The 16,183-nt window shown below is 43.6% G+C and overlaps 1 protein-coding gene across 1 annotated transcript in view; it reads left to right on the top strand.

Annotated features, from left to right (window-relative positions):
* The window catches only part of LOC131444517 (latent-transforming growth factor beta-binding protein 2-like), an 88,037-nt gene that overhangs the window by 20,992 nt on the left and 50,862 nt on the right, over nucleotides 1-16,183 (top strand). The window contains exons 4-5 of the mRNA XM_058614900.1: nucleotides 10,901-11,139; nucleotides 12,970-13,152. Of these exons, the coding sequence (XP_058470883.1) occupies nucleotides 10,901-11,139; nucleotides 12,970-13,152 (422 nt within the window). The remainder of the gene's footprint in view (nucleotides 1-10,900; nucleotides 11,140-12,969; nucleotides 13,153-16,183) is intronic.

Raw genomic sequence — 16,183 nt, 5'->3', positions numbered from 1 at the left:
AACTATGAGTTAGCCGTGTGGAGGCCACCCTGTCCTCAGGTGAACTCAAGGGACAATGAAACTGAATTTGTTCCATTTTACATCGGCATAAGTTGTCAAAACGTGTGTAAATGTAAATATGGTGTCGATTGTGTGGGAGTTAAAAACGACAACATTGAGCAAGGCAGACCAGGAAGAGTTGCTGGTTTTTTTTTGTTTTTTTTTGCTTTCTAAAAATATGAATCCAAATGAGCCCCATGAGTGTTTGGCTTCCTGCTAGGCCAGAGGGAACAAAGGACCATAGAGAACTCAGCACTTGGCGTGGGACAGATATGTCTCACTGCCTCGTTCTCCATCCCAACTTTTCCCGAAGCCCCGTGCAGAACACTGTCTGTGCTGTAGTGCCAGCAGTCCCGCATCTATCTCATCATGCATGTGCAGATGCAGCTGTTGGAGGGACAAACACTGTGCGGCACTTATAAGGAGACGAGTGCCTCGTCCAGGATGCAGTCCAGCCTCCAGCTCTGGGGGCTTAGGCAGATGGAGAATGCATCCATCTCCCAGTTATGGGGAATGTGATGAAAGTGCAAATTAGCAGCAGGGCTGCGCATCAGTCGCTCTGTTTGCACGAGAGGATGAAAGGGTTCTGTGACGGCCAAGCACTGGGCCTTCATTTCCAAATGGGGCAAACGTACACATCTAAGTTCCCTTTTCTTTTTTCTTTTTTTTTTTAAACGTGTTTAAAGAGGCTAAATGTAAGTTTCAAAAACAGTTCCTGAACTGCAGCATCATCACTATGTTTGCACTAAGTTCTCATCCTGGCTTAGCGTTGGACACCTTCCTGTGTGGCCCACTGGGCTTCACTTGATAAAACCTTCTGCTTTTTATGCTTTTGTCGGTACTTCTGTTGTCATCTGTGTTGTGCTGGGAGCTGCAGCTGTTTGTTGATATTGCAGTGGTGTTGAAAGTTTTCCCAATTTAGTGAAGTCCTGTGAGCCACAGGTGATGTTTTATATGAGTTCCCTGCAGTGGGGGGCAGGACTGAACATGTTTGGTCCATAAAAGAAGAACATTTGGTGACTTCTGGTACGTTTTAATGACAACAATCCATCATCTACGCTCGTCTTAAACATTTGTTTGGATACTCAAAGAGGCCACACGGTTGGTGTTGTGGTTAGAACTCGTGCCTTTGCAGCAAGAAGACCCGGGTGCAATATTGGGATTAGGTAAATTGGACACCCTAAACTGAACTTAGATGTGAGTGAATGGTTGTTTGTCTCTATATGTGTCCCTGTGATGGACTGGCGAACTGTCCAAGGTGTGACCCTGCCTATTGCCCTATGTCAACTGGGATTGGCACAGACCCCCCCCCCCCCCATGCTATTGTTAAGCAATTACGGCCCAATGTATCGTTCTTCATGGAAAAGTGAGGTGCATCCATGGGAAGCTTGGATATGGAGATTGGGCCGGAGATTTGAACGTAGCAGGGATTCAGGTTGTGTACAGTATTCGCAGACTCCATTCCCACACAAACTACAACTCCCACGTGACTTACTTACTTACAGCTTTGGTAATGTTGTAACCCTGAGGCACACGGTAGCGTGCGTAACATCACATTCTGTGGAATTTCACAGTAAACCCGGCCTGACTCCGTTTCATAGAAGTCAGTCTATCGGAGGCTCTCTAATTTATTTAAGTCACGTTATGGTCTGTTAATTCTTGGCATTACAAAAAAAGAAAGGGGGGGGAAAAAAACCTATGTTGTTGATGTTTTAGGTCTTGTCAGAAGCCGTCTCTTGGCTCGCTGTCGCAGCAGCCTGACACGTGACACCGGCCAGCGAAGGTTTATAGTCTCAGTCAGCACTTTGTAATGGCTCTGCCTGCTGCCTGTCCTGTGGCATTTGATTAAGTGAATGATCAGAGCAACTACAATAAACCAGAGCGTATCGAATGACCTCTCAAGTCTCCGTGTCTTCAGGCATTTTTGATTCTGGTCCCTGAACCACAACAACCGCGTGGGTTTTGCCTCAGTCGTGTTCTTTTTAGATTTTTTATTTATTTTTTTAATAGCTTGAAAACCTCACTTTATGAATGCAGAGGTGAAAACAGACAGGTTGCAACTGCGAATGCCCCCTGGAAATAAAAAAAAAAGAAAACTTGTTATTTCAAGTTCAGTTTTTGGCCTGTGATGAAGCAGACAGCAGTTTTTTGATGTCATGAAACCTAACTCAGGTCGAATTCACAGAAAATCTATTTTCATGTCGGCAGAAGTGTGTGTGTGTGTGTGTCTGTTTAGCTCTTCGATCCAGCTATTGCCGCATATATTTCACATGAAACTTTTTTATTTTCGCTTTCCGGTGGAGACTTGTTGTTGCACTAATAAAAAATGGCCTCATGCCCCCGGAGGAGAATAAAACAGCTTTCTGAATCAATCCAGCCCCGCTGTAATTCATGTCACCCAGGCTCTCGCTGCTGCTGCTGCTGCTGCTAACAAGAGTCCTGGAAGGGCCGTTTCCAGACGGAGGACATGATTCAGTCCAGCCTCTGTGGCTGGTGCGATAAGCCCTCAGCACACCCAGTTTTTCACAAGGGGAAATATTCTGCCAGGACCCACAATTATCCCAGTCATAATGAGTAGAGATTTTTTTATCAAAGAACGGCCGGGCCTTAATTACTCACTGATGTTTGGCCTTGTGCGTCCATGCGTGAAGAACTTAGTTGAGGAGAAAGCAGCTTATCATTAAAGCGCTTAACATGTTTCTGTGACTTGGTGTTTTCCTGTGATTCCTTGTTTATAGCAAAGCTGGCAACTGTTAGTCCAAATTTGATCATATATTTCTTTTCTTTTTTCATTGTTTAATAATACTGAATACTTATAATAGCCTTATAGGAAACTTTCACACATCTTCATATATATAATCTGAAATCTTACCATTTAATGCCTATAAATAAATAACATATTTTTCTTTGCAACTTCTAGTAATTGATTGGGAAATTACACTTATTCAAGGAGGGTTATAATCGCAGTGAGAATTTTTTCTGGTGATGATCCATCATCTGAAGTAGGGCTTTCATAATCGACTAATCTGTCGATTATTTTCCATCGTTTGGTCCATAAAATGTCATAACATTTTGAAAAATATTGATCGGTGTTTGTCAAATCTGGAAATGACGACAATCTCAAATGTCTCGTTTTGTCCACAAAACAAAAATGATTCAGTTACAACGATTTCTTTGTCTTACAGAGCAACCAGAAAATATTTACAGTAAAGAAGTTGAAACAATCACAGAAACTGGTTTTAATGCTTCAGGAAACACTCAAACCGAATAATCAATTATCAAAATAGTTGGATAGGAACTTTCTCTGGTGAAATGAGTTCTGACAGGTGACGATCCATCATCTGAAGTCTCCTGATCGTTACGTGATACGCAGGTATACACGTTATACCACATATACCTTTTTTATACGTTTGTGTGGTTTTCACTCTGTGAACCTCAGATATCAAATGCCACAATCCGAAAAAGTCTGTTTTCTAGGACAACCAGACTGATCAAAGATAAATCTGTGTGCCAAACTAAAACATTAAAGCACATAACTTCATTTTTTCATGCCATTTGGCGCTCAGACAGACGTGTACACACACCTTGTTTTCCTGGCTCGGCGTGAGAGGATGTTTATACTTGAGCTGGAATCTTCCCCGGTAAAAGGATCGCCAATTACTGTACTCTCATGCCGAGTGTCTGGGTGAGCTCGCATTTGGCATAGTCTCCCCATATAGCATTTCTCTTATGATATTCCCATGTATGTTTCCCCGTCGACACTTTTGTGTTTGGAGATAAAAAAAAACGACATTCCACACTCGCAGACGATCCAAAATTACCGCGCGTCTTGTTACTGATGTGCGATTACGCAATTCAAAAGCTTCAATAGTATGAGTGGAGAATAATTTGGGATTTTAAGCCCTTGAATATCCACGCCTGCAGCCAAAGCCAGCAGTTGGTTCATCAAAGCAGGGGAAACAGTTTAGTAACGAGCACGTCAGTTGACTGTTTTATGAGGAGTCGTGTGCTTCAGGGCTGCAACAAGCCAATTATTTTCATAATCGATTCATCTGTCGATCATTTTCTCCATTAATCAAGTAATCGTTTTGTCTGTGAAATGCCAGAAAATGTTGATCAGTGTTTCCCCGGAGCAAAGAATCCAGAAAGTATTCACATTTATTGAGCTGAAAAATCAGAAAACACATTTTAATTCTTTAAAATAAACACATTGATCAAATAAACGTCTCCAAAATACCAGCCTTGAGAAAGAGTCTGGTGCAAAATCCAAAGGTTTTCATACTTTTTGCATTAATTAAACACTAGTGAATAAGCATGTTAATAAGTTGGTGGGCTTTAGAGGTGGTAGTACATGGACATTAGTCCTACAATATTCATTATTATAAGTGTTTCCAGCTTCATCGCTATCTTGCAAAACAGGCTGTGAGAAAAGCCACGACTCTGGAGGTTAAGACATTTATGACCAGAGGTTTAACATCCACAAAAGCTGTAATTTAGGGTCAGACTTATATGTGACAGAGTTATTTTTGAGCACCAATTTTTTTTTTTTACCACCATGCTGTTGCATGACTTTGTTGTTGCTTGAAGTTAGGTGTATGCGTTGGTAACATGCTAAGGATCAAACCTCAGGGTTTATTGAAAGAAGCGTACGGGGGATTTTGGCGGCGAAGGATGAATAACTGGGCGTTCTGCGTAAAAAAGTCTGACGAGTGTGACCACAATGGGGTTTGACCGCTGGTGCTGCAGATGGTTTGCTGCATTGACTGGGTGGGTAAGAAAGGATTAATTATTTCTCAGGCCACAGGGACTTTTTTTCACCTCCTAAAATACACCACGGTCGTTAAGACCGACCAAATTCTGGATTAACCTTTTCCCCCCTCCCTACGCTCCATGAGCCCTTAGCGCGACATCAAACACTGGAAAACATGCCCAAAAAGTAAGTTGTGGGCCTTTTTTTTTTTTATAAATTAAAATTCGCAAGCCAACGAGTCATACTTGGAACTGAGTACCGTTATAATCTGGAATGTTTTCTTAGCTAAATTAAATCGTTAATGTTTTGGATGTCGCAGGATTCATAACACACACACACACACACAAAAGAAACGAGCAAGAGTAAAGAGAAAAGAATGACAGTGTAGGTCTTTGCTAATGTTCTTGGATAACGCCTCGCGGGACTAGAACAGTCTGCACTCTCCTTCCTCGTCTGTGAAATGTGGAGAATGACGAGGCCTTTGCTGGAAAAAAACCATCTCCCTTATTATTCACAGATTCCAAATCTAGAGCATAGAGATGTAAACTCCTGTTCCTAATATTAGGGGTCATGTTTTTTGTTTCCTTACAAATCTTGTAACTTGTGCTCCAACACTCTGTGGGGAACACATAAAAGTCTTGGGACGGGGGCCAGTGTGCTTTGTTGTATCCAGAAACTGTTTGTTCCCCCAACACGCCGTAAACTCTGCGAGGCACGGTCCTCGTTGACAAAAAAGTGCGTGTCCCCCGAGAGACTTATGATTCTTGTGTTCCACGCCTTGCAGTGGTTAAAGCACTACACAACGTTTTCATTGTTTCAGCAAATGCTTTTTTAGACAGCGGCGGTGCATCGTCAGACCAACTGCATAGGACAAGGACATGAAACGTGTATAAACTTTGAGTCACGCTTGCTCTGAATACCATCAACTTGAGTTCACCCGTTTACCAAGTAGCTTTCAAATTGCCCTAATTATGCTCCGTTCTTACGTAATAAAGGTTTTTGGCTGAAGCTGCCTGCTGGAAAGAGGTAAATAAAAGAATTCAAACAAATAATGACGTGATTTTGTCTCTGGATAATGGGACTCTTGTGTTGACTGGATAAAGCTACGATCTCAGAGGTTTGCCACTTGTCACACACTGAGGGTCATGTGTAGTCCAACACCAGTGGACTGTGACGGGACCAAGCGACAAAGCTGGGAACTGTTGTTGAGTTGTGTGTATGTGCGATCCAGACTGGGATGCTCAGACACTTCTGCCTGCTGTCAGACGCCCGTGTTTAGACAGTCCGTTCCGAGCCAAATGTCTTTCAGACAACCACCAGACGAGCTTTTCATATCAATCTATTATTTTTTTTATTTTTTTTTGCATTAGCTGCCGTGAGCCAAAAAATCCAAGCCATTACTTGTGGGTTCAACGTTTGATATTCTCAGACGAATCAAAATGAAAAATGAGCTTTGCCAAGGTAGACTTGTGCTGAAGTGTTGTGTGATCCTGGAAAACAAAGTTCATATCGGAATCCTGAGACTTGTTTCAGCCGACTTGGCATCTAAAGGCCAGCAAATCTATAACTTATCGTTCAAATGAACTGACAAATATGCTTTGTTTTTATATGGAGATTTATAGGGACAGAGTATACTGGAAGAGGCTTAAAGGAATACTTCAGCGATTTGCATTTAGCTCTGTATTACGAGAATAGGGGTAGCATTTTTGAAAAATTGTGTTTCCCAACCTCAGTTTCCCCTGAGTTGAGAAATATCTTCATTCTTTGCTTTGTTACGTGCTCACCAGTGACACTTGGTTCTGTTAGCTTAACTGTTAGCAAAGATGGCGGACACGTTTACATTCTGGGAATGAGGAATTAGCGTTGCAGTTTTAAGCCGCGTACCAAGGCTTGGACCAAACTGTAACGCTAACTCCGCACTTTTTAGACCCACTTTAAGTGGGACGGGACCTCATTCCTAGTTTCCGAGAAATATCTTCATTCTTTTTTTTGTTATGTGCCTACCAACGACACTTGGTCCTGTTAGCGTAACTGTTAGCAAAGATGCCGGACACTGTTTACCGTTTACATTCTGGGAATGAGGTCCCATTCCCCTACAAGTGGGTCTTATATAGCGTAGCAGTTCTAAGCTTCGGACCAAGTGACCAAGTGACACTGCAACGCTAATTCCACACTTTTTAGACCCACTCGTAGTGGGACGGGACTTCATTCCCATAATGTAAACAGTGTCTGCCATCTTTGCTAACAGTTACGCTAACAGGACCAAGTGTCACCAAAAAGAATGGAGATATTTCTGAGGTTGGGAAGCACAATTTTTCAAAAATACTAGCCCTATTCTGGTAATACAAAGCTAAATACATACTGGTGAAGTATTCCTTTAACTGTTAGTGAGTGAGTCAGCTGTAGCCCATACGTTGCTGTGGACTGCTTCACATAAACACTGTAATGGCCCAGTCATGCCAAGTGGGCTAAGCAAATGGTTTAAGATGTAAACACGGCCAGAAGATCTGGGTCACTGCTTGTATGAGTGTGTGTGTGTGAGCGTGAACAGGATCATCACATAAATAAAGAATTTCCCCCTGTGTCCGTGAGGCTCCTGTCTCCCAGAAACAACCCAGTCACCACTGGGAGGATGGGAAGTGGTGGTGTCCAAATCCTCACTATGGATTTTCCTGGCACTTCCACTCCCCCCCCCCTCCAGGCACTTTGATCAAAACTTCAAAGCACACCTAGCATTTTGCTCGCCAGTCAAATTTAAAAAGGTCCTAATGACAGCACGGTCTACAGAAAGAAAGATCAGAGGATTTGTTGTTTTTTTTCTTCCTCGACCGTCCTCCAGGGTTCGGTGCTGGCTCGTGCTCTTGCAGCGGTTGACGACGTGTTGTTTGTGCTCCAACTCATCTGCTGGGTCAAGTGGCTCAGCTGTCATTCACGCCGCCCGTCGCCCCCTTCTTCACAACGACTAATAATCACGCACGTCGTAATGCAATGGCGTGATCAGCTCAGCGCGACCGAGCGCCAAGTCATTCTTTCACTGACGCGTTGGAAGTTTCATGCACACAGTGGAGATCGTTGGCCAGAACTTTGATTTGTAATTTCCACAAATGTGATTAGGTTTGCTCCTAATTGCTTTCCACAAAATGTGAAATGAATAATGATGAGTATAAGTGGACAACGTCAGTGAGTCTGTGTCTTAGGTGGAGGCCTCCCTTTTTGCTATCAAACAAACCGACGCTTTGATCAAGCGTTTGGACGGACATTTATCAGCGGCGCACAAGAATGTTTTTTCCCTTTGAATGTAATTATTGAACACATGTTCTGTGAACTCGATATAATATTTGGTCATGCATCTAAAACCAAGTCGAGCCTCGCACTGTAAGTAAAGTAAAACTCCCTTTAATGTTGAACCTTGTTTTATTAGATATTCTTATGCACTTTATTTTCCACGAGTTAGATCTGACGATTGATACCAACATCAAGGCCGTGGAGCCAGAACAAGGTGGTTTTTTAGCCAAGCATAGTGTGGTATACCGTTAGTCCGGTTCAAGAATATGCCTCCTCAATTCCCAGACATGTTGACACGATGAGGTTTTTTGCAACTTGCAGCTCAGGGTGAATCTGGGTGAATTAAACTGCTGTTTGTCAGCACACAGTGTAAGTAGCTCCCTCTCTAAAGCTCTAAATTGTTGTGTGTTGTTTTCGGTGAAGTGATCATTCATGAGCTTAGGAGGTTCTCCATATAGAGCTGAAGGGGAAAAAGTGATCCAATGATTATAACTACTGTAACACTAAGGAGTTGGGTTTCAAATTTCGTACGTTTTCCTGAACCAACTTGTACGTTAATCATTAATGATAGAAACACCTTAAGCTTTAAATGATGTACATTAGCTTTAGTTTTACAGTGAAATATATCGCTTATAATATTTGCTGTGGAGGAATGTTGTGGTTTCCTCATCAGTCCAAACGTTCCCTCTCTTTCCACTATTTTTTCCAGTACAGGGAAATGCAGCAGGGGGATGAACATTTCAGTCACACGGTGTCTAAATGTCCTCTTTTATTCCGTTTTTTAATGCACTTACACGCCCTTACCTAATATCAGTATGCCTGTCGTTAAATCAGGCTGCAGATTATAACTTCCACTCTGATGTCACCTGACCAACCTGTGGGATCATGGATTTATATCCAGAGGAGATAGTTTGTCACTTCAGCACTTTCAGCACTGGTAGATGACACTGTCATGGCTGTTGTGGCGGGAATGGTTGCGGCTTTATCTCGTACCACGGTTGTTGCCGTGCAGTTTTCTTCTTCTGGAGAAACGACTCGCTCGATGAAATAAACCAGACATTGTCAACGAATGCATTTTTTGATCGGTTAATTTCTTACGGACAATTTCCTGTAAATTCGTCGTCATTTCCCCCCCCCAATAATTCAATAACCATCTGTTTGTTTAGACCTTGTGAAGTAACGTGGACTTCGGAATTGCTTTCAAGTCGCCCAGAACGAGGCAGGGGATGCGGTTCCTCCTTGGATCGGAAGGAACCTTGAAGTTCCTAATGATGACATCAAACATGGACACAGTTAATTGCGCTAACCCTTTGCTGCCCCCGTGATTTGCGGGGAGAGAGAGGGGGCAGCAGCCCTGACCTCATGCTGCGAGGAAGTCACTCTGCCATTGAGACTGAGGCAGAAACATCTGGCCGAGCCAGGGAAGTGAAGCAGGATGCTTGCAGGCCAGGTGTCACTGGAAAAAAAAAAATCCTGTCATCATTCGGAGTGTCCTTACCACCCCGTGACACAAACGCCTCTCGTTTCCCCACCGTGACACATCCTATATCCAGGACTCGCCCTTTTGATTTAGGATCTGGATCAGCAGCTGTCAGAGTTTATAGGTGGACTCTCTGAAAGGATGACGTGAGAGACTATTATCAAACATTCAACTCCTTTTTTTCCTCCCTTTCATTAAGTGTCCCGTTTCCATTGGCAGCAGGAATGTGGCTTGCACTCCTGTGAAAAGAGGAGACGTGCGCAGGCTTGTGCTGTGTCTGGGACGGTGTGTGTGTGTGTTGCAAGCTGGTTAGAGTAATATGCACATGTGTGTTTGTTTACCCAATGGTTGTCGTGTGGTTTTATACCGCACATGATATGTGGCTAAAATCCACATAGAATACATGTGGACGCGATGCTTTATATCCTCGTCCGGTTTTTTTTTTTTTTGATTACAGCCACAATTACACGACAGGGCCACAGGTGTGCTTTGGAGAGCTGTTCCTCTGATCTGCCCCACATTGTTCATCTTTGTCCTGCTCTGCTGACTGTCAGTTGGGGCAGATCCCTGACATCCAGATGTTTTTCTGTTTTTTTTTTTAATGGGACTGAATCCCGGAGCTTTCCTATACAAGACGAGCAAAGAGGTAGGCTTGTCTGCGTGTTTGTATGAGAGGCACGTGCTTCCCTCAAGCTTCCATGTTACACAACACAGGCTTAGAAATTGACCCAAATCAAGTGCTCACTGGTAAAAAATTTGCCCCTTACAGCTCTGGTAGAACTTTGTTCTTCCACGCTCGCTTTAATACTTCCTCCCACTCGGTGCAGGCCTCAGGGTGTTGCTTCCTGTGACCACAGACAGAATAGGGAGTTCATAATCTTTTCATGCAGTAGGTGATGGAGAGGTTTTGGGACCTGTGAGCCGTAATCCCTTTGGTTGTCTGATCTGAATCTTTTATTTTCTTTATCTTTTCTTTTTTTTTTTAAAGTGATGAAATGTTCTTTTTCCCTTGAAACGTCTTTTATGTTTAACTCAGTCTTTCGCAATTTATGAGGGTCATGCTTTTCTGACTAACAGAATAGAATTATATGGCTTTATTCATTTGATTAAAACAAAATCATTTTGAAATAGTTGTGTCTCATGGATAATATCCATGAACCAAAGCTATGACCTGAGGCAGCTGATTTTGCCCGTCAGGGATATCATTTACCGTCATGGAGCTTTAATGGATTCCTTAGCGATCCTCATTTGTAGCTAATGGGAGTATGTGAGTGAATAGATGTGCAGGACGTTAACCTTTTACCTGAGGTCATGTGTTTATGGTCTTGTGATGATGTGATTGACAGGACCCAAATGAGACGGGGACCTCCTGACACGTCCTCTCAGCAGACCGGGACCTCGCGCACTGTGAAGCGCTATCCGTCGTCCTCTGGGCCGATCATCTCCAATGCTCTGCCCGCGACGAACGGCTACGAGCAGAGGAACTGGCATGGACACAGAGGCGGACAGAACAACGTGCACTCCTTCAACGGTCACGTGCCCACCCCCCGCGACAGCGAGCTCAACAACGCACTACAGCCCGCAGGTAAGGACAAAACACAGCTGATTTAATAGCACATGGTTCTCTCTACATATGCACTTAATGTTTCCTCTTTATCCCTCAATTTGCAGAGGCTAAGATACATGCGTACAGTTCTAAATGGAACACAAAAAAATCAACAATAAATCGGCTTTGCTTGCATTACATGTGGCAGAAATAAGATATAATATAGCTATAATAAAAGTATACACACTTATCGCTGAATACAAGAAGGTTGCCAGTTCAAATCTTGTTTGGACTAAGGGCCTTTCTGTGCATTTACATCAGGGGTGTCGAACATATGGCCCGTGGGCCAGAACCGGCCCACCAGAGGGTCCAATTCGGCCCGCAGGATGAATTTCTGAAAATTCCACATTAAAATCTAATTATCATTTAATATTAAAATAAAGGGAAAATTTTGTAGTGCTTGTTGTTTATACTGTATATTATTATGCTATTACTTCATTGGTTCCAGCCCACTTGAGATCAAATTGCACTGTATGTGGCCCCTGAACTAAAAAATTAGTTTGACACCCATGGTTCACATGGTCTCCCCATGTGTGTGGGGTTCAGTTTCCTCCCACAGCCCCAAAAACACACACATTAGGTAAATTGGACCCTCTAGATTGACTGAATGTGAGAGTGAATGGTTTCTACATCACTGTGAGTTCACCCTGCACTGGGCTAGCGACCTGTCCAGCGTGTGCACCCCACTCTTTCACCCTACGTCGGCTGGGATTGGCTCCCGCTTTATCCTCCACGTACCTCCTGTGGAGGATAAAAGCGGGAGTGAGTGAATAGAAAGGAATTATGTCTTTATTATTCTCAAGTGGCAATTTGTTATTACAGTCGGCAATAATCGCACGCGTCCAACGCGCATCTTGAACCTATTTGTCCGTGCGTGTTGGTCGACTGAACCTGCGGCCAGATGAAAGCAGACAGCGGTCGGCTCAGATCCAGCCAAACTGACTGAGCGCTTCTTCAAAACTCTGACCCTGTAGTGATCTGACAGGTCAGTCGGAGGAGCACCCGTGATTTTTCGGCCACAACAACAGCTTGCATGAATAACAGGACACTTAACTTTCATTTATCATCCATGGTTAGCCAGGATAGTCACTGATGAACTCCAATGTCCCATGTGTGATGCTGTTGGTTTTCGTAGAGAGGACAGTGTGCCGTGTGTTACACTCGTGTGTGTGCACAGCGACACGTCTGCGATATCTTTGCGAATCTGACCCATCACCTCCAAGACATGACAGGCACTGAACACTGGCGCCTCAAGCAATAACAAATCAAAAGATGGTCTCTCTCTCTCTCTCTCTCTCTGTGTCTTTTTAGTCTCTTCTCACTACGTCATCTTCCCCGGATCCACTCTCCAGCACACACAGCTGTCCACTGTTCATGCGTCGCTTGTTTTTGAGCCGTGTACCAGGGCAACGGCCTGTTGAACAGCTGCCCAACATTACACAACGTTCACTTGCATTTCGTGATTTCTACGTCTCCTTCACAAACACACACACATACACACATACACACACACACGTCCAAAACACCTTGTCCTAGAGATAAAGAGCTGTGAAGGCCCGGGGCCAAGAACTAACGCTATCCTCTCTCCCATTTGTTGGCCCGTGGCACAACCACATCACTCATTCAGCCGCAGCATGCCACTGGCCAGTCGTCAGCACACACACACCCTCATACAGTTATAAACCTCCCATTGCCCATGCGGGGATTGTGTCACACTGAGGCTGAAAGGAGAAAGGATGCAGCTCGTCTCCGGCCTGTCTCTGCTGCTGCTGCTGCTCCTTCTCATGCAGGTGTGTGTTTGTTTTCCAGGGGCGAACCTCACCTCCAGCCTGGACCGCATCAAAATCATCTTCACGCCCATGAAGTGCCGCAGGGTGTGCAGCGGCGGGCGCTGCCACAACAGTTGTGAAAAGGGAGACGTCACCACGGTGTACAGTGAGACCGCACAGCAGCAGCAGCAGCAGCAGCCAAAGAACCAGGGCTTCAGACTTTGTGAGTGTCGCATCCGGACCTGCTGATCTGTCTCATCTGCCTTCCCTCTTCCCTCTCGTTGTGCTTACTTTCTGATCCTCACATACTTCCCCCCCTGTGTCTCCATCCTAGTTTCTTTTTTATGGGCTGAGCTTTTACTGAATACCGAGCTGAGAGAGGAGGGGGGATTAAAACTGAGTGCTGTGCTAGAAACTTTCACTGTCAATAAGAAAGAGAAACACGGGAAGTGGGAGAGATTGGGGGATAGAGCAGATTAAAAGTGGGCTCTGTAAAAGGAGACTAATCTCCCCTCGCGCACACACACACACGTGGTGGTCCAACGCTTACACTTCGCCCCATCCCTTTGCGGTTTACGCCTCACCACTGGCCTCACTGTTAACCATTTAATGTGCTCCCTGGGAGAGAGAGAGAGAGAGCGGATGAAAGAAGGGAGGGAGGGAGGGAGGAAGAAAGAGTAGCAGCATGAATAGGATTTTATAGGGATTACATTAAACCTGCCATTTATCAGTTGGCTTTGCTCCAAGTTCACAAAGGGAGGGGCCAGTCGATGCCAACGGGACGCTTGTAGCCGTGCGTGTTCCTCGGTTTGCTCACTTTAGAGCACATGTGTCAAACTGGTGGCCCGGGGGACACATGTGGCCCTCCAATCGATTACATGCGGCCCGCCCACCACTGTGCGACGTGATGGAATAGAGACAGAATATATAATATATATAATATATATTTTTATAATAGTAATAAGACCTTCAGTTGTAATCATTGCTTTATTAAATGTATTACACTCAACATGAAATGACATATTTAAGCTGTTTTAATCACAATTATCCTTGTCATTATTTGCTAAATTTTCAATGTAATTCTCCGTTTTTGTGCATCATAAATATGTTTTTATTGTCAATCATTTTATATCAAAACAAGCACTTTTACTTTGCAATTCTGTCTAATATAATAATGAATATCTTATATTGCCCACCGGCTATAAATAGTTGTTTTTTCCACTTTTTTTCCTCTGTTGGCCCCCAATTGACCAGAGTAGATGCTCATTGGCCCCCCGGTCATTTGAGTTTGACACCCCTGCTTTAGAGCATTAAACGTCCGGCTGAGACACCGACTCATTACTACTGGAGGATGAGAGGTGAAGGTCATACTAACGCAGCAGCACACAGACGGCCAATGCAGCCAGTAACCCATCAAAACACAAATATTCAAATATGCGATAGCAATTCGCCGAGGCCGCGCGGAAAAGAGATGAAAACATAAACATTTAGCAGATTTATGGAGTTTGGACCGCGGCGTGGATATTCCAAACAGCAGAGGCAGAGGCGTTCCACAGGGCCACGTTCCCGGCACCTCCGCTTCGTCCCGAAAGCAGCCGTTTGTTTTTATGCCTCGTTTTTATTATGTAGCAATCACCCCTTCATTACGTAAAGGCATGTGTTAAAGAGTGTGTTAAAAAGGAGATTGCTTTCCATTTAGCCTCGCATCCTGTTATTTCTTGGGCGTGCGAGCTCGTGGAAGAATGTCAAGTGGAACACCAAGCGGTTATCTCATGCTGCTGTTATGTTCCTCACACGGTGCAGTAAAGTCTGGTTATAACGGGTTCCCTTAATGCACACCCTGCGTGTAGCACTTGATTCAAAGCCTGATATTAGCTCGGGCTGAAACCTGTTTATTGGGGGAGAAGTAAATGTGTGTTTGTGTTTATTTGGCTGTTGGAGGTTTTTAATGAGGCAGGCAGACAGACAGACAGACAGACGGGCAGGCAGGCAGGCAAGGGAGCGCGACGTGTCGAGTCAACAGCGGGTTGTGGTCTAAGAATAGTTTCTGCCCCGGTGCTGGAGTGAGACTGGACTATAATCTGCATTCCACAACGAGAGCGTTTTATAGCCTTGAGGTGATCATTTATTCAGCGTAATTCAATTAGAGTACTTAGAGTAAAGTAATCACATTTTACGTCGTATATTATATTTGGTTATGTTCAGTCAGCTGTCGCTTCAGTCGGGAATAAAAGTGAGTCACATTTATTTATGATCTTCTGGATGCTTTTTATTTATTCTCCATCCAGCCTGCGTTAAAATATTACAGCCAAATATTTTATTGTTATTTTATTTAACAATAAAATAACAATTAAAAAAAAAGACAATTTATAACCCTTTTATGAAGACAGAGGTTTGACCAAAGGGTTTTTTTCTGTGCAACATTATTGCAAAGATGATTTCAGTTTACCCTTTAACACGTGACCTGAGCCTCAAAATGTCCGTCTAGACTTTTTATTTGGCTTATTTTAACCTTAAAAGGGCCAGAAAATGTCCCATTTTTCCAGAATAACTTTCAATACTATTTACTGCCATGTCAAAATACTGTATTAACAATGTAAGTCGCCAGATTTTGCATGTTAAATTTGAAAGTTGAACAGCGTAAAATACATTTAAAATAACACTTGTTTGCGTTTTTTTGTCTCAATGTCCAAAAACAGGCCAAAAAAAAATGGAAGCTTATGTTAAAACAGGCCTTTTTTTAAACTCTCTCTTTCCTCAGTGACCGTCTTTTAGATTATGAAGCTCTGATATTTACGTCTGACAGGAGAGAGGTTGTCAGGCATTTCCTGTACAAGAGGTATTGCTTTTCAGGTGTTGGCATCCGTTACTTGTCTTGGTCCATAGATTATTTAGTTTTTTTTTTTTTTTTGGCAAGCTGCATTTTCTTATATGCGATTGGAGATGTGGAAATTCTGAATAAAGGCACGACCCGCCGCTCTATCACCTTCCCTGGCCACAGAAGTCCGTGCTTACAGTAATGAGGAATCTACACGATTGCCAAAAAAAACATGAATTAGTGATTTCACATGTTCCCTCATAGCAGTCGCAGTAGGATCACTCGTGTTGCGTTACAGCTTCTCCTCAGTGTGCGATTGGACTGCAACACCGATCTGCATCGAATGTCCCTTAAGGAAAACAGGAAGGAGATTTTAATGAAAATGTATGAATTACTCCTTGAATAGCAAATATGAGGATTTTGGTCATTTGCAAAA

This window comes from Solea solea, chromosome 18 (assembly GCF_958295425.1).
Source record: "Solea solea chromosome 18, fSolSol10.1, whole genome shotgun sequence".
Lineage (NCBI taxonomy): Eukaryota > Metazoa > Chordata > Actinopteri > Pleuronectiformes > Soleidae > Solea > Solea solea.
The sequence above is the reverse complement of the archived record's forward strand: the minus strand, read 5'-3'. Positions and strand labels throughout refer to the sequence as shown.